The sequence below is a fragment of the Melospiza melodia genome, chromosome 18 (assembly GCF_035770615.1).
Source record: "Melospiza melodia melodia isolate bMelMel2 chromosome 18, bMelMel2.pri, whole genome shotgun sequence".
Classification (NCBI taxonomy): Eukaryota; Metazoa; Chordata; class Aves; order Passeriformes; family Passerellidae; genus Melospiza; species Melospiza melodia.
In genome coordinates this window covers 1,992,792-2,015,636 of record NC_086211.1, presented here as the reverse complement: position 1 = coordinate 2,015,636, position 22,845 = coordinate 1,992,792, and the positions used below count along the sequence as shown (strand labels likewise).

At 51.7% G+C, this 22,845-nt stretch overlaps 1 protein-coding gene across 1 annotated transcript in view; it reads right to left on the bottom strand.

The window, feature by feature from the left end:
- Nucleotides 1-22,845, bottom strand: part of CACNA1H (calcium voltage-gated channel subunit alpha1 H) — a 108,001-nt gene that overhangs the window by 62,152 nt on the left and 23,004 nt on the right. Inside the window, exons 6-8 of the mRNA XM_063171616.1 lie at nt 18,246-18,338; nt 15,050-15,827; nt 10,237-10,652 (exon numbers count right to left, since the gene is read on the bottom strand). Coding sequence (XP_063027686.1) covers nt 10,237-10,652; nt 15,050-15,827; nt 18,246-18,338 — 1,287 coding nt within the window. The remainder of the gene's footprint in view (nt 1-10,236; nt 10,653-15,049; nt 15,828-18,245; nt 18,339-22,845) is intronic.

The window sequence follows — 22,845 nt, the reverse complement described above, 5'->3', positions numbered from 1 at the left end:
TTTCACATCCTGTTGACAAAACTCCCTGGAGCCACACAGAGCCCAAAGCAGAGTGCAGTGACTCCAAAGACACACAGCCACATGTTCTAACAAGTCCTTCTACTCCAAGCACACCATTCCCCAGTAGATTTGATACTTTCCAGGCCAAATTCCTCATTTAAACAAAAGTCAGGAGCTATTTTGTCCCCTTTCAGCAAACCTCCCTTAAAATCACCCAGCCAGGACTTCACACTTCAGCCACACAAAGGGACAGTGCCAGCATGGCAGGGGACACTGGGCAGCCTGGGGGACAAGCAGAGCATCCCTGCCTTCAGCCACAGGAATGGGGACATCTGGAGAACACACCAGAAATGTTCTGGAGCATCCTGTGCCTCCTGGTGAGTGCTCACCCCTGGGATTTGAGCATATGGCTGCTGCAAGCCTGCCCAGTGCCACTCGGATTTTTTTAACCATCAAACCAATCCCCCAGGCTCCCCAGGCTGCATTTCCCCTCCCTATCAAACAAGGGAAAAGAATTCAATTTGGGGTTTCGAGAGTTTCCAGCTAAGAGCTACAATTAGAAAAATATTCAGTGCAGATGATGATAAATAACCCTGGGCTGGAGAACCTCAGCAAGGATCTGCTCTTCAGGCGGCTGTGATGACACAAAGTCTTCTGCAGGGCTGTTTTACAAGCTTTCCCCTGAGCCCAAACTTGTTAACCTTCATTTCCCTGCCTGTTTGCAGAGGAGTGACAGCTGCAGCCATAAATCCAGCACTCAGGTTTCCTGTCAGAGTTAAAAAATCAAATATGGATGAAACCCTCTGCTGTTACACCCTGACGAGCAAGAAGGAGGGAAAAAAAAAAAAAAAAAAAAAGAAGGAGTGGGAGGAAATCCACAGCTTTAAAATAATTTCTGAAACACAAAAGGACTTGTGCAAGTCGGGTGGGAAACATGCACTGCATGGTTTCCTTCCCTCATTACCTGTCTGGAGCCTGAGCCTGCCTGTCCATCACCCTCTCCAGGTTCAGCTCAGCCTCAGGAGCAGGAAAAAAACTGTTCTGGGAAGGGAATGAGCTGAGGAACATCCCCCAACCATCAAACCCTGCAGCCAGGGAGTGATTCCTGCTGCCCTGGAGTGGCTGTGTGTGCTGGGAGCCTGGCAGGGATGTAAATCCCATCGTTCCAGCCTGGAAAGGGGGGACACAGCCAAGCAGAGACATGGGAACAGCCTTTAGGTATCCTTCAGAAATGTTTTTGGGGGTTCTGAGTTGTTCCCTGTCACAGACATCTTTTATGGAAAACCCTTTCTTTAGGATTTTTCCTCCTGAGAAGCTGAGAGGCCTCAGGAACAAAATGTAAACATTGATTATCTGCTGCTGTGGAATGCAACAGGTGCATCTGGGATTAGCCCATGTAAGGTGTTTCTAATTAATGGCCAATCACAGTTGGCTGGCTTGGACAGGGAGTCCGAGCCACAAACCTTTGTTTTCATTCTTTGCTATTCTATTCTTAGCCAGCCTTCTGATGAAATCCTTTCTTCTATTCTTTTAGTATCGTTTTAATGTAATATATATCATAAAATAATAAATCAGCCTTCTGAAAGATGGAGTCAGATCCTCGTCTCTTCCCTCATCCTCAGACCCCTGTGAGCACGGTCACAGTTCCCTGCATCACACCCCTGGCTCTGATGGTTCCAGAGGCACACACTGGGATTTCTGGGATTTCTGGCTGTGCCCACCCTGCAGCTCAGCCCCCTGGCACAGCCAGCACTGGCACCTGGCAGCAGCACCAGCAGCACATCAGGAGCTGCTCCAGAGCCTCCTGAGCTGCTGATCTGTGCTCCTGGCAGCTCCCAGCACCAGGGAGGGCTCTGCAGCACACACAGGTCACTGGCAGGAGATAATTGCCCAGCAACCCACGCTGTTCTCTGCCTCTCTGGCCCAAAACCATCTCCACAAACGACTTTCAACTCTTTGTCCTCCCAGCAGCAGCGACCGGGACAAACGATGCCCTCAGGGTGGATGCTTTGCCCCTGAACCCTTCAGGAATGAAAGGAAAATGCTGATTTCTCTCCCATATCCTGTTCTCTCCCCGGTGGTTTCATTTATTCCCGTTTATTGATTGGGTTTGAGGCGGCTCAGAGCTGGGAAATTCCTGCCTGGGGAGCAGAGAGGGAGGGATTGGTGCCCCTGGTCCCAGCTCTGCCCCAGGTGCAGCTCTGGGAGCTGCCAGCACCCCCTGGCCTCCCATCCCACCCCAGCCCCAAGGAACAAACCAATCCATGTATAGTCATGTCGAGAGACAGGGAATTACAGGATCCATCTGTCTGCAGCAAAGCCAATTCCCTCTGGAGTATATAAAATTAACTCATTTTTTTCCCCCTTTTTTTTTGGGTGTTGTTTTCTCTGTTTTACTACAGTCACAGCTTTCAGATCTGGGTGGGACAAGGAGAGGACAAGGACAGGGAGAGAGGAGCTGTTAATCCAGACAGGGAGAAAACTCCTGGGCGAGTGGTCTCCTGGCCCATCCTCCCTGCTCTAAAAAAGCTTTGCCACTGATGCTCCGAGGGCTGTGCTCTGTGTTTTTCCCAAATTGGGAGTCAGGCTGTCTTTAGGGCTGTAAACCAGACAGCGCAAACAAAAATAGAGCTGGAAGAAGAATCCGAGCAGGGATGCCAAAGCTCCCTCATTTCCAAGAGTCTCGCTCCTCTCACATCAGCTTTCCACCCCACTCCTAAAAAAGCATCCCCACCCTGGAGCACAAACCCCAGCAGGAGCTTGCAAGGTGACATTTTCACTTCATTCATAACTCTGGGAGATCTCCCTGGTTAAAAGCTGAGGAGAATCCCCAGCTGGGATGGCAGCAGTGGGGATGGAGCCCACGGGGAGAGGCTGCATTGGCACCCTGAGCATCTTTAATCCACACCTGGCTGCTCCTTCCAGGCCTTCACAAGGATTTTCTCAGTTTCTGCTTTAGAGGTGCAAGGCTCTGTTCTCATTCCCAATTTTATCATTCCTTGCAATAACTCAAAGTCACTAAAATGGGAGAAGAATTTCAAGGTCATCAACACACCGCTAACCCACACCATGAAATGCCACATCCACTGATGTGTCCAGCATTTTCAGGGATGGTGACTCCACCTTCCAGTGTTTAACCACCCCTCCAAGGAGGAAATATTTCCTAAAATGCCACCTGACACATCTGCCTGGCACAGAGCTCATTGCAATCCTGGTCTCAGGGAACAAAAAAACCCCAGGAAACACAAGATGGATGCAGAAACATCCTCAGCTGATGGTGTTCCAGCAGTTCCATCCCTCCTGTCTCAACCCAAGCCTCTCCTTGCTTCCCAATGTGCCAAAGCTTTCCTGCCTCAGCCTTTCACAATCCCCTCTCTGCTCTCCCTGCTTTTCCTGGAGGTTCCTGTGAGGATGGGAGCTGCTGGAGGGACCTGGCTGGGGCACTGTGACATCCCTGGGGTCCCTGATCACAGCTGGCACCAGAGCTGTGCCTGGAACTTGTCCTTTGTCACCTGTGGGACACAGATTTGCTCTCCTGCTCAAAGCCACCCTCACCCTCCTCTCCCAAAGCCAGTCCCAGATGGAAAGCAGGGATGTGGCTGGAGGAACAGAAGGAACAGACCCCACAAAAGCCCCTCTGAGGTGTGGAAGTCACTCCATGTCCCTCTGCACAAAGTGGCCAAACGGTGCCAACCCTGCCTGGCCTGAAGCTCATCAAAGCCCCTGTCCCAGCACCAGGGGCTGGCTGGGATTTCCACACATTCCTGATGGAATGCAGCTGCCAGGAGCACTCTGCTCTCCTGCTGGGGGCTGGATGCTGCTGGGTTTATTTTACCTGCCAGCTGAAACTCAAACAATCCTGGCTGCAGCTGCCAGCCCCAGTGTCACCCCGGGGCTCTGCAGTGGGGCTGCGTGGGATCAGGGCACTGGGGATGGATGCAGACGGGGAAAAAACACATCTGGGGGTCCTGTGGAACTGAGAACACCCCCAGTTTGCAGCAGGGAAAGCTGTCACTGTCACCTGCCTGTCACTGTCACCTGCCTGTCACTGTCACCTTCCATCCCAACCCCTCACAGAGAGAACAATTGATGGCACAAGTGAGGGGAAGCAAGCACTGGGAAACATTCCTGCAGTTCCACGGGGAATTTTGGGATATTCCCGTGGCTGATGAGCACATGCAGAGCAAGCAAAGCCCCCCCTGCTCTGGCTCTGCCCTGGGGGGAGCTATGACCTCAGCCCTGCCCTGCTGAGGTGCTGCTCCTGTCTGCTCCAAGGCCCAGGAAGGGAAGGATCTCCGGGATCTCTTTCCCTTATATAGTAAAAAAAAATATCCCAAGAGAAGGAAAACAGAGCAGGGGAGGAGCCCTTAAATTGGAGAAAAGGGGGAGAGAGGAGGTTCTGTGTGGAAGGCTGTGGTTTATCCATGACCACGGTCCAGCAGCAAGCCAGGACACCTGGATTTTCCCTGCCAGCAATTCCTGCTGCCCTGCCTTGATCCCTGATCCCCTCGAGGTGGGAATGACACTTCCAGGTGGAAATCTCCGCGTGGGAGCTGCTGCTGGCTCTGCTCCCCAGCCTGGTGCTGACCTGACAGCAAGAGGGCCTGGATGTGCAATAAAAACATCTTGGGGCACAAAAGATGGAAAACATCCCTTTCTTCCCAAAGTTCCCCAGGAAAAGCCCTTCCCTGAGGTGGAGGCAGAATTCAGGTTGTGGAAAAAGCTGAATTTCCATCACTGATGTGTTCTCCAGTGATCCAACCAAGGCTTGGGGAATCCTCTCACTGCTGGGACCTTGAGAGGGAGAGCTCAGAGTGCAGCTGGCACAGCCCAAATGGCACTGGCAAGGGGGTTTATTTACCTTACCAGAAACCAAAAAATCAAGCAATAAAATTGCCTCAACCTATATTAATATACAAAATAATATACAAATATTAAAGATGCTGCTAAAAAAGCTTTGTTTTCAATTAAACCAACTAGTACCCATATAAATACTTATACTACTATCAGACAAAATAAAACAAAATCCTAGAATTCCTTTTTAACAATCAAAAAACCCAAAGCACTCCCAAGTCTCACACCATTCCTACCACAGCCACACACACACTGGGCTGAATTTTCACATCCCAGCCTGGGCTGGGGGAATCACTTTTCCTCAAATCCTGCCAGTGTGTGAGTCCTGAAAATTGGATCCTGTGAAAATCTGGAAGGGAGAAGAAGTTTTGCCAGCTGAAAGCGTGAACCTCAGCTCAGGGTAGTATTTTATTGACTTGCAACTCAAAAGGAATTTCAGCAATTTGCTTCAAACACTGCTGAAAAATCCTGCTCTGCTTTCTGAGTAAGTGCTGAGCTTTCCATGCCAAACCAATTTTTCAAGCCAAAATTGACAAACGCTAAAGCAGGACGTCACTGCTGAAGCGAGCGCTGCCTTCAATCACACAGAATGACTTTTACTCCACAATAATGAAATGTTCTACTCAAAACCAACACTCCTCTCACTCTGACAAGCCACGGACCACTGGGTGCACCTCAAGGTCAGCTCCTGCTCCAAAGGCAGCTGCTCCCAACGAAACATGCCATGGATGAGGGATCAGAAAAGCAATTAAAAGCTCTTTGAACAGCAATAGCTTGGAACAAATACTAATTTGTACTTCTCTGCTGAAGAGAGAATATAAAATAACGTTTCTAGTGCCATTTGATGTAAATGGAGCTTTTTATGTGGAGTCATTACAAGCACCAACAGCTCCTTCAGTGAATTCTTCTGGGAAGCTGAGTGGGGGGCTCATGGGTCATTTCCCTCTGCAGGGACCACACCAGCACCTCTCCTGGAAAAATGAGGGGCTCTGTCCTTCTCCTGGTTAATCCCAAAGCTGGGATTTGAGGCAGGCTGTAGGAACAGCAGTTATTTCCTCAGAACACTCAGAGATCCTGACTCTGGGGCAAAAAGGAATCAGTTTTCCACTTAGGAATGTTCTGGGATGGGATCCCTGTGCCAGGATCCAGCCCACCAGCCCAAGGTGGTGCCTTTGGAGTGCCCTGCTCCCTGCTCAGTGCTGCAGTGCCATGGCACATTCTCAGATCCTCTGGAGAGCTGTCAGCTGCAATGAATGCAGAACAAAACTCATCCAATGTTCTGAAATGGCCTGGAAGATTAATGCAAGGATTGCTTCTCTCTTTGTACTTGGCTCTCCTCATCCGTGGGAGCGCTCCTTGTGCTGGGGATGGATGGATTAATGAATTAATAAATAAATAAAAAACAAGTAAATAAACACAGCACTGGAGGGGAGAAATAAAAGCCAGGGAGGACTCCACAGCAGGCAATTAACCTTTGAAATCCAAGCTGAGCTGCTGCTAATGAGCAGCACCCTGGAACTCTGAGTTCCCAGCCATGCCCCAGATGGAGCTGGCTCTGAACCCTGAGGATGCCCTGGGCAGGATCTGGCTGCTCCCAACGCCTGGAATGCCAAGGAAACACTTCCCATCAGCAGCTGCCCTGATCTCCTGCCACCAGTGGGCTGTGCTGCCCTGAGAAAAGCTCTGCACAGCACTTCTGGTGTCTCCTCACCTTCCCCTGAGCTGTCACGGGACAGGATCCCCTGGAGGGTTTGAAACAATGCTTGGAATATGTGTTAGGGAGAGATTCTCCCCTGGGTAGGCCCTGGCATGGATTCCCAGAGCAGCTGTGGCTGCCCCTGGATCCCTGGCAGTGCCCAAGGCCAGCCTGGATGAGGTTTGGAGCACCCTGGGATGGTGGAAGGTGTCCCTGCCATGGTGAGGAGGAATGAGATGATGATGATGATGTTTCAAGTCCCTTCCAACCCAAACCATTCCATGGCTCCATGACTCACCCAAGCTCTGTGCTCTAAAGGGGGTCGTGCCATTGAGCCAGGAGCAGCCAGGTGAGCAGACTGGTGGGAATCTCACATTCCCAGAAAAACACAGACTGAGGTCCTGAGGGGCCTTGGGTGAGGCCAGGGCTCTCTTTGTCTGGAAGCAGCACCCGAGGCTGTGGCAGTACAGCCCCAGCTCCTCCTGACTCTGCTCCCTCTGACAGGATCCAGGGAATGGGATGGAGCTGTCCCACAGGAGGGTCAGGCTGGATTTTAGGGAAAGGTTGCTGGGCACTGCCCAGGCTCCCCAGGGAATGGGCACAGCCCTGAGGCTGCCAGAGCTCCAGGAAGGTTTGGACACCACTCCAGGGATGCCCAGAGTGGGATTTGGGGGTGTCTGTGCAGGGCTGGAGGGTCCCTGTGGCTCCCTCCTGACTCAGGATGTTCTGTGATTCCAAAATCCAAGCAGTCCCGGGAGCCCGGTGGGTTTTGCCTCCAGCCTGGCACCTTCCAGCCAGGATTCCCTCATCCAGCAGAGCTGGACAATGATGCTCCACTGCCTCAAGAGGGCTCCGTGAGACTTCTCTGCAGAGCTCGGCCGCGTCCCAGGATGAGAGGAGGAACAGCAGGACCAGCCCGCTCTGTTCCATCTCCCCTCACCCTCCCCACACACACAGCACTGAGGCTTTGGCTCAATAAAATTCGATTTTCTGTGTCCCTCTACCCGCAAAGCCACTGGGGACTGCGGAGAAGTTTGGGGGAAAAAAAGCAAAAAACCATGAGTAAATTGTATAAAAGGGACTGGGCATTTCCCTATGGACACTGAGGTTTGGGATGGGTTTCCCTGGGGCTGCTGCTCTGGTTTGTTTGGAGTTTGATCCAACCAGACAATGGCCTAAAAAAAGTGGTGAAAGTCAAGAGCAGAGAAGCTGCTGAAGCTGTTTCACTCTGCAGAAATGTTGGGAAGAGTTGGTGGGACAGGTTTCCTAGAGAAGCTGTGGATGTCCCATCCCTGGATGCGTCCAAGGCCAAGTTGGACAGGGAACAACCTGGGACAGTGGAAGGTGTCCCTGCCCTTGGCAAAGTGGATGAACTTTAAAATTACAACCATTCCAGGATTCTGTGGTTGTGTCCAGCAGAGCCCTTCCAATGCTGTCACCAGCAGAGCACAGGCTCCCCTGGATTCCCTAAAAACTGCTCTTGGAGTAACATGGAACAGCAAGGAAAAGAGGAGAGCTACAGAGCAGCTCCTAAATCCTTTTAACTCGGGGAATGGCCTCTGCATTTGGCAGGATGGAGAAGACGACAACAACACCCAACACCTGGTTACAGCCTAGAGAGGCTCAGAACTTCCCACCTGGAACCCTCTGGGGGCAGATGCTGGGCAGCACCCAGCAAGCTGTGATCCCACTGCTGTTCCTGCCAGGCTCACGGCCCCAAAGGAGCCATTCCCCCTCCCTCCACCCCAACACAGAGGCAGCTCTGCCTCTGGGGCACTTTACAGACACCTCCCCCTGCTCTCCACACCAACCAGCCTTGCAGCCAATTCTCACACGAGGGGGGCTCCCAAATCCCTCCCACTTTGCCCACAGAAGCCACAGAGTTTTGTGCCAAAATCCAGAGCAGTTTCCTGTTGGATTTGGGCAGTCCCTCAGCCCCTGGGACACGGCTGGGAGGTGAGGTGACACCAAGCTGGGCTCTGACACTCCACGCCTCATTATCCCAGTGTCCCAGGCACGTGGGGGGAGAACTTTTCCAGGTTTCACTTCCATTTTCCTCCCTTTTTATTGGGCAGTGCCTGTGAGCAGAGCTGGCAGCAATCTGCCACTCCACAGCCAAAAAGCTTCGGAATCTTTATTGCCATTGGCTTTGAGATGCCCTAAAGCCAAGCTTTTACAAGGTAAAATCCAATAAAAGCCAGCCAGCTACAGCTCTCCTTTGTTAGCAGCAAGGCTGTAATTATCCCAGTTCGCTTTTATGGGACTGATTGGGGACACACTCCATGTGATCCTGGATTTTCTCCTGCTGCCTGCCTCAGGTTTTCCCCAAGCTCCCATCACGGCAAAATCCAAGGGCTGACAAAGCTGTATCCGCCTGACAAAAGAGTATCCATGCAGAAATGAGGGATGAATGGCCTATTCAGAAGCCACTGACAAGGTGTATTTCCCAATTTTAGAACTTCTTGTGGAACAACGAAGCAGGATTCAACAGGGAGCTGACAGGGACAGCTCAATCTCTGCTGGATTTGGACACTTTGCTGTAATTCTGATTTGTCGTTGCACGGTTGAGGTTGTTTTAGCTGAGTCCTGGTTTTTTTTTTGTTTTGGAAAGAAAATAAGTCTTAGCCTAAAATAGGGGAGGTTAAAGCACAGGAGTGGAGAGAAAATGAAGTAGCAGCACTCCAGAGGGTTTTTTGTCATGGTCCTGAGCAGTGCTTAATCCTGGGAAATGATGGAGAAGGAGCTGCAGAGCCTCTCTCTTGTCCTGCCTTTGGGTGGATTATGCTGCTCTGCCTTTCCTCCTCATTCCCAAACAGACAGGCCATGGAAGAGAGGAGGAGCAGCTTTAAAAATAACCCTGACCTGGTCGTGACCCTGCAGGGAAGGTTTTGGGGAAGCACTGGATGCCTTTGATCCCAGAAAAACAGACCTGGCCTCGTTGGGATGCGTTTCCTGCACCTGACACAGAGTTCAGGTGACATGAGAAATTCCCAAGCGTGCCTCGACAAAACAGCGGAAAATCCCCAATTATTCCAAGATAGGAAAGCCCAGAAGAGCAGAACTTTGCCAGGGTGACCAAGTGGAGGTGCCCTCCTGTCTCAGCTCCCTGTCCCATGGCACAGCCCCTCCAGTCCCAGCTGTCCTCAGCTCCAGCTCTGCTTCCTGCCATCCCAGCACTGGGAAGAACGGCACCGTTCCTCTAAACACTTCAATAAAGTCCTACTCACACCCTGTGAGAGCAAATTAAAGGGTTTGGAGCCTTCAGGGACACCCTAATTTCTTTCTCTTTGTTGCTTTTAGTATTGCCTTAAACTTAAATAAGTTTAAGTCTTATTTGAAGCTCCAGATCAAAGAAGAAATTTCTGCCTGGGTTATCTCCAGCACAACCATCAGACCAAAGGTATTTCCACCACAAAAATTCCTACTTGTATGAATAATTCCCAGCCAACGAGCAGCCAGGCTCTGAGCAGACACATCCACCACACACATTTCAGCTCTGCACACCTCAGCAGCACTTCCAAGTGTCCCACACCCCAAAGGCTTCTCCTGCTCCTCACGGGGTCATCTTCAGCCCCGTTTCCAACCACGAAAATCATTGTTCCTCCTGACATTGTTTTAGAGCCACCCCAAGCCACCCTTGCAGGAGCAGCCAAACTCCAGACCCCAAACCCTGAGGGGTCACTCACCTGCTCGTGGTACTCGATGCCCATGCTGAGGGTGTTGATGAGGATGGCGATCATGATCCCGCGGTTGAAGTACTTGCTCTCCACGATCCTCTTGAGTTTGGTGCCGAACGCCTTCCAGAGCTTCACCACCTTGTTCCTCTCCTTGGCCTTCTTCTTCTTCCTCCTCCTCCTGCCGCGCTGCTGCTGGAGCTGGTCGCGGTGGTCGCCGTGGCGCAGGTCCTGCGTGAACTCGTAGACGCCGTTGCTGTCGGAGTCGCCGTTGCTGTCGGAGTCGCTGAGGGCGAACTCGGGGTCGTCCAGGAGGCTGGCACAGAAGGGACAGTCCTGCAGCTCGCAGCTCAGCCCGGGGCCACCTGCGCTGGGCAGGGCCCCGGCCGCGCTCAGCCCCGACAGCCGGCTGGGCGTCCGGCGGAGACCTGCGGGGCAAGGGCACCGTGAGACACCACTGAGAGACACCACTGAGAGACACCACTGATTGCCACCATGAGACCACCAGAGAGCTGAGAGACACCAGACACTGAGAGACACCATTGAGAGTCACCACTGAGAGCCACCACGAACTGAGAGCCACCATGAGACACTGCTGAGAGCTACCAGACACTGAGAGCCACTGTGGCACTGCTGAGAGCCACCAGACACAGAGACACCACTGAGAACCACCATGCACCAAGGGCCACTGTAAGGCACCACTGAAAGCCAACATGCACTGAGAGCCACCATGAGACACTGCTGAGGGCCACCAGACACTGAGAGCCACCACTGAGAGCCACCATGAGACACCACCAAGAGCCACCATGGACCACCAAAAGTCACCATGCTCTGAGAGCCACCACGCACTGAGAGCCACCAGATACCAAGAGCCACCGTGGGCCATGAGCCTCTGCAAGACACTACTGACAGCTATCGTGGTGACACCACCAAAAGCCACCATGGGCAATCAAGAGCCACCGAGAGCCACCATGTGTCAGGAGATATTGTGCACCAAAAGCCACCATGTACCAAGAGCCACCGAGAGCCAGTACACACTGGGAGCCACCAAGAGCCACTGTGAGCCACACAAGAGGTTATTCCTTCTTGTCCTGTTGTTCCCTGGCAGCACAGCCTGACCCCCCCCTCCTGTCAGGGAGTTGTGCAGAGCCAGAAGGTCTCCCCAAGCCTCCTTTTCTCCAGGCTGAGCCACCACAGCTGCTCCTCACAGGAATTATTCCCCAGACCCTAAAAAAGCCTTCCATCCATATATCCTCCCCGGCAGCTCTGGTGGTTGCCTCATTTTCCCCTCCTGGTCCCTTTTCCCACCCTCTACCCCCTCTATGGGCTCTCCACGGAGCGTGGCCTTCATTTTGTGTCCCGGGCTGAGGGAAGAGTGACAGTGCCATCCCTCCCTTTCCATTATTCCTGATTATCCCTGGGCAGCTCCCATCATTAACGATCTCTGAGCGCTATCAAGCCGTTCCACCCAATTTAGCCACCACTGCCATTTAGCTCCTAATGAGGAGGGAGAGGGAGAAGGGACCAAAGGTGGCTGCTGGGATCACAGCTCGGAGAGTCACCGAGTCCCCTCCGTCTCCTTCAGCCTTTAATAAAGCTCAGGTGGACTCGCTGCCTGAGGCACAGGGCTGAGCCTTCAGGAGGATTTAAAATCAAACACATGTTTTTTGTGGTGTGAGGAGAAATGCTGGCTGTCCTGGAGCCAGGGAATGGAAGGACAGGGACAAGAGTAACTGGGATGATTTGACGGAACAGCACCCAGATTTTATTTCCTCATATTTAGGAATCCAGTCCTTAAGTTTCCTCATATTTAGGAACCTTATTCTCAGTCTCCTTATATTTAGCAACCAGATATTAATGGCATGAGCACAGGATGCTTCCCACAGAATTCCGTTTAAGCATCGATTCCTTGAGATTCAGGGACATGAGGCAAAGGGACAATTTTCCCCTCTCCCAGAACCATGGAAAAGACCTCTAAGTTCACCTCTAAGTCAATTAAACCACATCCATAAGTGCCATATCCATGTGGAGGTGGGATGGCGACCACTTGGATCAGTTTGGAAGCAGTGGCTGCTCCTGGCTCTGAGCCCTGGAGCTTGGAGCTCACCCAGCAGGAATGCTGATTCCAGCCCCAGCTCCGAACCAAGCCAACGCATCCCTTCGCTGGAAAACCAGGATGTGGCAAGAGTCAAAACACATTTTCCTTGCCTGAATGTCACAGGGGTACCAGTGGCCTTCAGAAGGGCCTTGGAGGACGTGCCTGGCTCCTGGGCATTGCGTCACGGCCACAGCCAGGATCAGGAATGTTTTGCCCCTTGCACGGTGCTCCTGCTCAGGACTGAGCCAAGGGGGGAGAAGGCTCAGCCCAGCCCCAGGAGCAGCACAGGGAGGGGGTTTGCCAGATGGCTTTTAATGCTATCAAAGTGTTAAAAACGATATGAAAAGCCCTGGCGCCGCAGATGTCTTCAAAATACCAGAGTCTCCTTGGCTGCCTGCTAAAATAACCTCCAGCATTGCAGGGCACGGGAACACGGGGAACAGGCTGTACTCGGAGCTCTTCAAATCCACAACAAAAGAGGCAGGAGAATGCTCTCTCCCACCACTGCATCCTTCCCAGCAGACACCAACCTGGCCTCCAGCTGGGGCTGGGAGAGCCCGGGCTGTTAATGCTCCTTAAAGCTCTCAATTAGCACTTCTGTGCTCTCCCTGCACTAGTCTTGTACTGAACACGCTCTGCTTGTTGGCTTGGGAAAAAAGAGAGACAATTAAAGGCTCTTTGTTTCCCCAAAAAAGGCTGAGGGAGGGTTGGGAGAGCTTGGGATTCTTGCTCGTGGCTCCTTTGCTGATTTTTAGGGATGGAGAAATGGGAATTGAGGGCTGTGCCTGGCAGAGTTCCACTCTGGCACTTAAAGATCATCCCAAAGCTTGGAAGTCACATCCGGCACCCCTGGAAGTCACATCCATCACTCCTGGTGCAGAACTGACCCTGGCCCAGCCCTGCAGGAGTGGCTGAGTGGGAAGAAGGGCCTGGAAAGAGGCAGATCCATGGAAGGGAGGATCCATGGGCACTCACAGGGTCTCCAGGTCTGCCCCAATCCCTCCCCAGCCTGCTTCCCTCAGGGGATGGATGAGCAGCCTCTCCCCACCTTCCAGCCCTTCCCAGCTGTGAGCACACTTCTGGAAGAGACAAAACAATTCCAGGAGATTTGTTTAAAGCATTTTGGCATCCTCTGGGCTGAAATCCCTCTGTGGAAAGAGGACACTGTAATTGCATTATTAATGACAACTCAATCTAATCCCAGCTTTCAAAGAACCACCCCAGGCTGCGGGAAAATCTCCTAAATCACCGAGTTGGCTCGGGGATGTCACAGTTGGGACTGAGATTTGGGCCTTTCTTCTCCTAAAAAGGACCCCAGCAGCAAGCAGGAGGATCCAAACTCTGACTTCAACAGCTCTCCTGCTCCTTTCTTTCCCAATTCCAGCCTTCTGCAGAGCCTGGGTTTTTATTTCAAGGTAAAAACGCATTCTCCTAAAAACCTTCACTAATTGGCACAGCTAAGGATGAAGCAGTGATTTATAAAAAGTCCTTGCTGAACAACAGAACTGTTGGCAGTAACCTTGCCCCCCGTGCCAAGCTCCCAAGCGTTCGGAAGCGTCTGCCCGAGGCAGTTTCTATAAACAATCCACTTTTACCCTTTTGTGTGGTCCTTAAAAACAACAAAATTAACAAAGGCAAGCCTCCCGAACCCTCTGTCAAGCAAGCTTTCCTGTGACCCCCCTCAAAGCCAGGCTTGGTATTTTTTCAGCACATCCATTGCCAGGGTAAATATTTGTGTCCATGCAGACGCAAATAAACAGTTTTGGAAAACACAGGCATTGAAAAAACCAAATGACGAGTTTGGCTTAAAGAGATTAAAAAATAGAAGCTGGATCTTTGTGACTTTTCACTGTTGGAGGGCTTAAGAGTATTTTGCAGCTTTTAGCTCCAGCCACGAGGACTGGAAAAACATTTTATAAAATAGAAATCCAAGTGTTGCGTGTAATCACTGCTCCAGTGGGTGATTTATATGTGAGGGGAGATAAAACCTCCCTGGCTGTGCTGGGGTGGCTGCATCTGTGCAGAGAGGATGGGACAGAGGCACTGAACAGTTCCCCAAAATCCTCCCCAGACTGAATGGAGCCCCAAATCTGCAGCAAAACTCAGTTCCACGTTTCTTCTGCACACAGGGAAAGCCTGAGATGCGCAGCTCTGCTCCTGTCCTGCCCTCCACACGTCCTCTGAGCACTGAAACTGCAGCTCCTCCTTGCCAAAAAGAGATTCAGAGGCTCCAGGGCCCAGCAGAGCAGAACTGGACGTGTCTGGTTTGAGTTCTTTCAGTGCCTGCCTGTTTTAAACGTCTCAGTTTGCTTTATCTTATACTTCTCCTGCAGATTCCACCTGCTCATCCTTTTCAAGAACCCCTGGGGGTTCTCTGCTGGAGCTCCAGCATCCACTGGAGCTGTAATCCCAGGGGCTGCAGAGCTCTGGGATTGGGTGGGAAGAGTGGGAGCACCTCCAGGATATCACAAAGCACACGAGAGCTCAAACCCTGATGTCGTAAGCACAGCAAAGAGGCCTCCACAGGCCTCAAGGTCCACGAGAGCTCAAACCCTGATTTTGTAACCACAGCAAAGAGGCCTCCACCATCCATGACGGCAAATCCAAGGATTTGCCTGTCCCACAGCACACTCCCAACCATCCCAACCCTCAGCACCACACACTAAAACCTCAACTCTGGAGCCATTTGCCCTTCTCCCAGACAAACCCCAGCTCTGTTGCCCTTACCATGCTCTCCCACCAGCTGCTGCAGCTTCCCATACGAATCCAGGCCCAGACTCCCGGGGCTGTTCCCCACGGCCGCCGGAGAATTCCCGTTCTTCTTCCCTTTGGGCAAGGCCGCCACGCCGGCCCTGCCGCCGGGCGAGGGCAGGATGGTGGGGTAGTTCATGCTGCCCTGGCTGCCCAGCCCGGCCAGTTTGGTGCCCACGGGGCTGCTGGCGGCCCTGCAGCCCCCGGGAGGCCCCTCCACGTGGCAGTCGGCGTGGTAGATGCTGTGCACGGCGCCGGCGGGGCCCTGCGGCCTGGGCGAGGCGGGCGGCGGCAGCATCAGCTGCCGGCCCGGCTTCATCACCTGCAGCTCCAGCTCGCAGAGCTCGGGGTTGGCACGAGGCCCCCGCGGGCTCCCGTTGCTGATGTGGTAGTGGTGGTGGTGATGGTGGTGGTGGTGGTGGATCAGGTGGTGGATGGAGGTGATTCTCCTCCTGCTCCGCTGGCTCTGCCCGCTGCCGCCACTGCTGTTGGGGTTGACTTTTTTCCGGCGTTTGCTCTGCCAGTTGTTGTAGAGGCGGATGGTTCTTCTCTTCACCTTCCTGAAGATGTGGCAGATGTACTTGAGCAGTTCCTCGTAGCAGCTCCCTGGCTCTGAGAAGCTGGCAATGGTGCTGTCATTGGACAGGTAGCGCGCCCGCTGCTCCTGCATCAGCTGGTTCTCCCGCTGCTTGGTCTCTGAGAATTGGGTGGCAATCACCACCAGGCACAGGTTGATCATGAAGAAGGAGCCAACCTGTGGGGAGAACAGGGCAAGGAGTCAGCAGGTGTTGGAATTCAGGCTGTCCTGGATTGCCAGGACCCTGACAGGGGGCTCAGAGACCCTGGCACAGAGCAAGGCACCTGTGACTTTGATTATGACGCATGGAAAAAGTTACCAACCTTACATGAGGATCTGCAAGCCACAAAAGTATAAGGAGAATAATAATTAGTTTGTCACGAGGTGGAAAAATAGATTTTTTGGGGTTTTTAGAATGGGGGTTCAGGGGACAAGATGGAGGAATCTGGGCATGCCCTTTCTCCTTCTTCTTCTTGGCCTCCATCTTCTGCTGTGATGTTGGCACTTTTGGATTGGTTTAGAGTAGAAGCTCACTGTCTAACATAGGTGATAGGTATTGGAAAGTAATTGTACACTGTAGTTTTTAGTATAAAAAGAAAAAACTTTTTTAGTATAAAAAGATAACAACCCCCCAGGGGTGGCCAGAGTGCCTCTGTTTGTCCTGCTGAGTGGACCTCGGCTGGACAGGAGAAAGAATTTTATAGATAAGAAACAATAAACAACCTTGAGACCGAGAACTGAAGAGTTCTGACTCCTTCTTTGACCACTGCCCTGGGAAAAGAGACTTTCAAACTTATCTCAGGATCACGCTGAGCAGCAGAAGCCCTGAGAAGCAGGGGTGGCATGGAGTGAGGGAAGCTCCTCACCACCATACGTGGTTCTTGGCAATCCTGGGATTTCCAAACGTGCCAAATCCCAGGGGCTGCTCGCCAAATGTGCTGCCAACGTGTGCCTTAGCTGCTAAACTGCTCTGAAGCATGATCAATGATTTTAGCTCCACTCTCCTCTCCTCCAAGCAGACATTTGCTAACACAAGTGTAGGAAACACACACAGTGCCCAGCACAACGTTGCTTTGGACATTCACTAAGGTCTTGGAATTCTCAAAGGTCTTGGAAAAGACCTTTGGGATCATCGAGTCAAGCCTATGACCCAACACCTCCTCATCAACCAAACCATGGCCCTGAGTGCCACATTTTCCCCTCCTGGTCTTGTTAAACACATCCAGGATGGTGACTCCAGCCCCTGCCTGGGCAGAACATTCCAGGGCCCAGTCACTTACAGTGAACAACTTTTTCCTGAAATTTGGCCAGCCAGCAGGGAAAGATGATTTCAAGTCCAGTTGGTGCTGGTTTGAAACATCCTCTTCTCTTCTTCAATCATTTCACACCCCAAAAGAGTGGGGTGAAATCATTTTGGGGGTACAGTCAGGACCCAAGGATCTGTGATCTTGTGCTCCTGTGGCTCCCTGACCCAGAAAAGCATCTCCAGGACACTCAGTGCCCCAGAGGGGCTGATTCAGTCCCTGGGTGAGCTGATCTGCTCTTGGGGGACACCAAGTTCTCAAAATCAAGTCCCAAGGACAAGATGTGACCTAAAGCTGCATCCTCCCCTCAGCTGTGGAGCCCACAAAGTATTTCTCACCACTCTGGTTCCTAAATCAGCCAGAGGGAAACGTCCAGCAGAGGATTGGTGCCTGAGGGGTGAAAAGGGAGTGACCTCAGGGCAGGGATGGACTGAACCTGGAATTGTCTGGTGAATGCTCAGGGGAGCCGAGTGGAGATGGTTTGTGGTGCTGCTATATCAGCCTGGATGCAGCCACAGAAGCAGCAGAGGTGCCTTTCCCAGCTCCAGGTGACTTGGGCAGGAGTCACCTTCTGCCTTTTCCACATGGATCCACTTGGAGAGAACAGCTCAGTGGAGTGGAGCATGAATCTCTGTTCATGGCCCATTGCTCCAGCTCAGGAACCCCTGACTTCTCCAGGGCACTCTCACCCTGCTCTCATCCAGGTTTCCACTGCTGCTGGGAACTGGTTGGGATTCCCAAGGCCTCCAAACCCACCCTGACAAAGACAGGGTCACCTGGAAGGACTGGCCAGTCACAAAATCACTTTTAAACACCTCCATCCCATGTCCTGCCTAAAATCTTTGTGCTACCTTCCACTCCTGCCTTCAATATTTCAATTTTCCACTTCCTGGAGGAGGTTGTGCCCTTTGGAAACCAGAACCTTGTGGAGATGGACTGGCAGCTCCTGAAGACAAACCCCAGCACCTCCAGTGGGTGACATTTTGTTTTTAGGAATGTGAGAGCTCAGAGAGGTGCACTGCTGCTATGAGAATTATTATTATTTAAAGGGTTCCAGGTGAAATTCAAAGGTTTGAGGGCTCTCCAAAGAAATGGGGCTCCCTCTGGCACACTGAGGAGGAAAAACCTGGATTTTTGGGCACAGACACATCCAGATGACAAGACCAAGAGTGGAAAGGCAAGAGGGAGGGAAAGCCCTGAATCCTGCCTGGTTCTTCCCTGTGGAATAAAACAGGGAACAACTTCACCCCCCAAGGAAAAGGAATAAGAGAATCTGCCAAGTCATACTTACTATGATAAGTAATATAAAATATATAAAATTGTAAAAAGAGTGTGCATCCATCACGTAATACATGATGTCCACCCATCCTTCCAGGGTTATCACCTGCAGGGAGACAGAGAAAAAGAGTGTGAGGACAAAAGTCACCCCAGAAGTTGTTAAATATCCATATTCCCACAGGGCCAGCTACCCATCCCTCCACAGAAACTCTTGGGATCCATCCCAGGTTTGTTTGAGAGAGAAGGAATGGGGACAAAGGGCTGGCCCGAGGTTCCTACAGGAATCTGGTACAATCGAAACCATGAAACATTCAAATAAACCACCTGAAACACTGGTTCTGAGGCAAAGAAATTCCAAGGAGGGATTAAAATCCCAAAAACAAAACCTCCTTTCCCTGCAGAGATCTGGAGTTTTACCTCAAGCTGCTGGTTTTGTAATGTAACCTAGAAAATTCCCACATTTTTAACTTGATTTTGTGTCTGCAAACCCAATTTCCTTGTTGATTCCTCCTGGCTCAGCATTCCAAGTGCACCACCACTATCATAGTGGGAGAGCATCTGAATGGAAGAGAGGCTTTAATTAAATGTAGACTTGATTTAAGGCTCGTTTTCTCAGCCTTCCTTCCACTAAAAAAAGCAGCTGAGGGTTTAATTAACACCACCCAGGCTGTGTGCACAGCAAAGCGAGCTCTGCCACGTAATTTACACTTTTTATTTAGATAAAATACCCCAAACTTTCAGTGCTGGCTTGCTACTAGAGCTGAAATTCCACCCTGGAACTGCAATTTCCATCAGAATCCGAGCTCCTGTCTGAACCCACTCCCAGGGACATCCCCCATCACCACCACCCCACCCGAGCCTGGGGGAACTTGGGAAACCCCACAATTTCAGTGGCACCATCCCTGACATAAACCCCACAATTTCAGTGCCATAATCCCTGATTCAAACCCCACAATTTCAGTGCCATCATCCCTGATTCAAACCCCACAATTTCAGTGCCATAATCCCTGATTCAAACCCCACAATTTCAGTGCCATCATCCCTGATTCAAACCCCACAATTTCAGTGCCATCATCCCTGATTTCAACCCCACAATTTCAGGCATCATCCCTGATTTAAATCACGTTTCCAGGGAAGGAATTGCTGAGGGAAGAGAAGGGGTGGAGGGGATGGGGTGGAGGGGATTTTCTGCCTGGTGTGTCCCCAAAAGCTGGTCCATAAACCCTGAAACAGTGAATAAACCTTGCAGGGAACTCAGGCATGAATCCATGAATTCCCTGGGTTTTTTTGCTAGAGGAACAGAAGGAAACTCCTGGATAAGGATCTTCAGGACACAACCACACATTCACACAACCATCAGAACCCAGAGAGCAGCTCGGGGCTGCTGCCTCTTTGGGATTTCTCACCCTCAATTCAAAATGCTGATGTTTTCCCAGCAATTTTCTGACCTTCTTCTCGTGGAGGCTCACCCCCACCGAGTGAGGAGGCAGCACAGCTAAAACCAACCAAGCTCATCTGCCAAGGAGGAGATAATTTGTGAAATTTGTCCCTGCAGCTGTTCCCCGTGTCAGGGCTGTTAAAGGCTCGTGGGGATCAGGTCTGACACCTCTGCTGCTCCTCCTCACATCCACCAGCTGCTCCTCCACATCCCACCCTCGCTGATCAGCCAGCAGGAAGGACTGGCCAGTCACAAAATCACTTTTAAACACCTCCATCCCATGTCCTGCCTGAAATCTCGGTGCTACCTTCCCCTCCTGCCTTCAATATTTCACTTTTCCACTTCCTGGAGGAGGTTGTGCCCTTTGGAAACCAGAACCTTGTGGAGATGGACTGGCAGCTCCTGGAGACACCCCCAGCACCTCCAGTGGGTGATATTTTGGTTTTAGGAATGTGAGAGCTCAGAGGGATGCACTGCTGCTATGAGAATTACAGCACTCAGCAAATCTTGGCTTCCCAGAATTCCAGAATGCTTCAGGTTGGAAAGGACCTCAGAGCCTGTCCGTCCATCCATCCATCCATCCATCCATCCATCCATCCATCCATCCATCCATCCATCCATCCATCCATCCATCCATCCATCCATCCATCCATCCATCCCAACCCTACCATGGACACCTCCCACTGTCCCAGCCTGCTCCAAACCCATCCAGCCTGGCCTGGACATTTCCAGCAGCCACAGCTTCTCTGGGAATTCCATTCCAGCCTCTCCCCAGCCTCACAGGGAAGAATTTCTCCCCAAAATCCCATCCAACCCTGCCCTCTGCCAGTTTAAATCCACTGCCCCTTGTCCTGCCACAAACAGCTTTAACCAAACCCCAGAGGATTCTTTACCCATCATTAACCCCAGGATCAACCCAGGGCAGGTTTTTATCCCCATTTTCCCCCTGGTGCTGTTATTCCCATGGGGTGGGAAGGGGTTAAACTGCCTGGGTGCTCATCCATGAGGAACAGCCCAGCAATCAAACCCCTCCTGTCCTTTCCTGCCTCTCCCTGAGCACATTTCCAGAGAACAAAGTCCTTTTGGGGCAGGTGCTGTGTCTGTGAGGGCTCTGTGCACAGCCGAGCCTCCCACAGCCCTTGCAGGGTCACTTCAGGAGGTGACACCAAATCTCTGCCCCTTTCCCAGGAATTATTCCCTCTCTCCTTTCCCTCCGGATGCTTAGAAGGCTCTCCAGCCATTCCCACTGAGGGATGAAAAACCCAAGGACCCCAAAAATATGGGATGCACCTCTACATTGGATTTGGATTTAGCTGGAAATCCTCAAATCCAATGGATTAAACCTGTTAAACACAAAGAAAGGAAAAGGAGTCACCTGAGGGCTTCTGAGCCAGCACTGAAGGCCCACCAGCCCTTGCAGGGATATTTTTGTTGCATGAGAGGCAGCATTTCCCACAGGAATCAATCAACACCCCCTGTTCCTCCTCTGGAGGGTGAAAATGCTCACCAGCTCTCTGAATATTCCAGGTGTAATTAGAATTTGTGTTATTTACTGCTCATTTGTAAAGCAGGGGGAGATGCAGGAGGGACAAAGAGACCTCTGGGGATTGTCCTGGTGTTTGGCACGTTGGGGGGTTCATTCCTGGGCTGCCAGGATCCAGGAGCAAATCTAATTTTTTTAACATCTCCTGGAAAAGAGGAGGCTCCCAGACATCCAGCAGGGTTTTTAATCCCAAAGCTCTGGGGAAATGCAGGACAACACGTGCACAGGCACCTGCAAGGGCTGGGCTCCTTCCAGCCTCATCCCTGCTGGCTTTCAAGGACTACTCGAGGTCATCTTTCCCTGATCCAAGGAAAAATGCACATCCCCAGCAAGGCCCTGCTGGAAATGGGAACCAGAGCACCAGGAGCTGATTCATAAACCCCCAGCTAAAGCCTTTAACTGGTTTTGGAAGCCAAACTGGGGCACCTGCACAAGGTTTGCTGCTTTGATCCCACCCTCCCATGCCTGGAAGTGTTCCAGGCCAGCTTGGATGGGCTTGGAGCAGCCTGGGAGGGTGGAAGGGGTCCCTGTCCAAACTGGAGGGGTTTTTTTGCAGCCCAAAGCCCTGTGGGATTCCATGGACTCAGACCCAGCAGCTCGGGGACGTTCATCCAGCACTGCTTTGCTCATCCCACCGAGGAGAAAGGACTTTCTCCTCTCTCCATCCCCACTCTGATTAATCCATTTCACTGCCCTTCCAAGCCCTCCAGGGACATCTCCCAAAGCCCTGGAGCACCTTCCTGGTGCTTCCCAATCTGGGCAATCCCTGCTCAGCAATTAAAGGCTGCTCAAGCCCTGCTTGTTCACACGGGGCCTCTCCAAAGGCTCCAGTTCAAAGGCTCCCACCAACACGATCCACAATTATTTATCAGCCAGATAAGAGGGTGAGAACTCGCTCCTAATTCTGCTCTGATGGGAAAGATGTGCGAGGCACAGGAAAATCAGCAGCTGCAGGGCCAGAGCTGGGAGATTCAATTAGGATGATTGGCAGCGTGGTGCTGGAGGTGCTGCTCCTGCTCCTCACCCGGGGCACAGGAGGTACCTGGGAAAAGATTTCTGCCTTGCCAGGAGAACAGGGCTGTCCTCTCACCCCACTCAGCTGCTGGGTGATGCTCAGCTCCTTCCCTGCTCCTCCAGTTCTCTACCCCTTCCCCAGGGTTGGGATAAACCATTTCTCTCCCATTAATACCAGTAAATCTCTCAGTTTTGCCCAATTCTCTCTCCCCTCACTGCAAGAATTTAACAGAAAACTCCCTCAGGGGAACACACAGACAGGTTTTGATTTCAGTGATGCTTGGCTTGAACACTCCCCAAGCACCTGACTCACAGGAGCAGGATGAGTGTGGACAAAACCCAATCAGATTTAATTTTTTTAGGTCTTTGCTGATTCTGATCCCCCTGCTCTGCTCATGCCACAGTAATTTCATCAGCTGTAATAAAGATGCTCGTCTGATTTATAGGAGAGTAATTGGGGACAGAATCAGATCTTCTAGGCAAGCTAATCAGAGTCAATCTAAAACTCCAGAGTGAAAATCACGAGGGAAATGGAGATTAAAGCTGCTGGCAATTAACTCAGACCTCCTCAGTGCTCCCAGGGAGGCAGCAGGTTTACACTGCTTTTTCTGGGGTCAC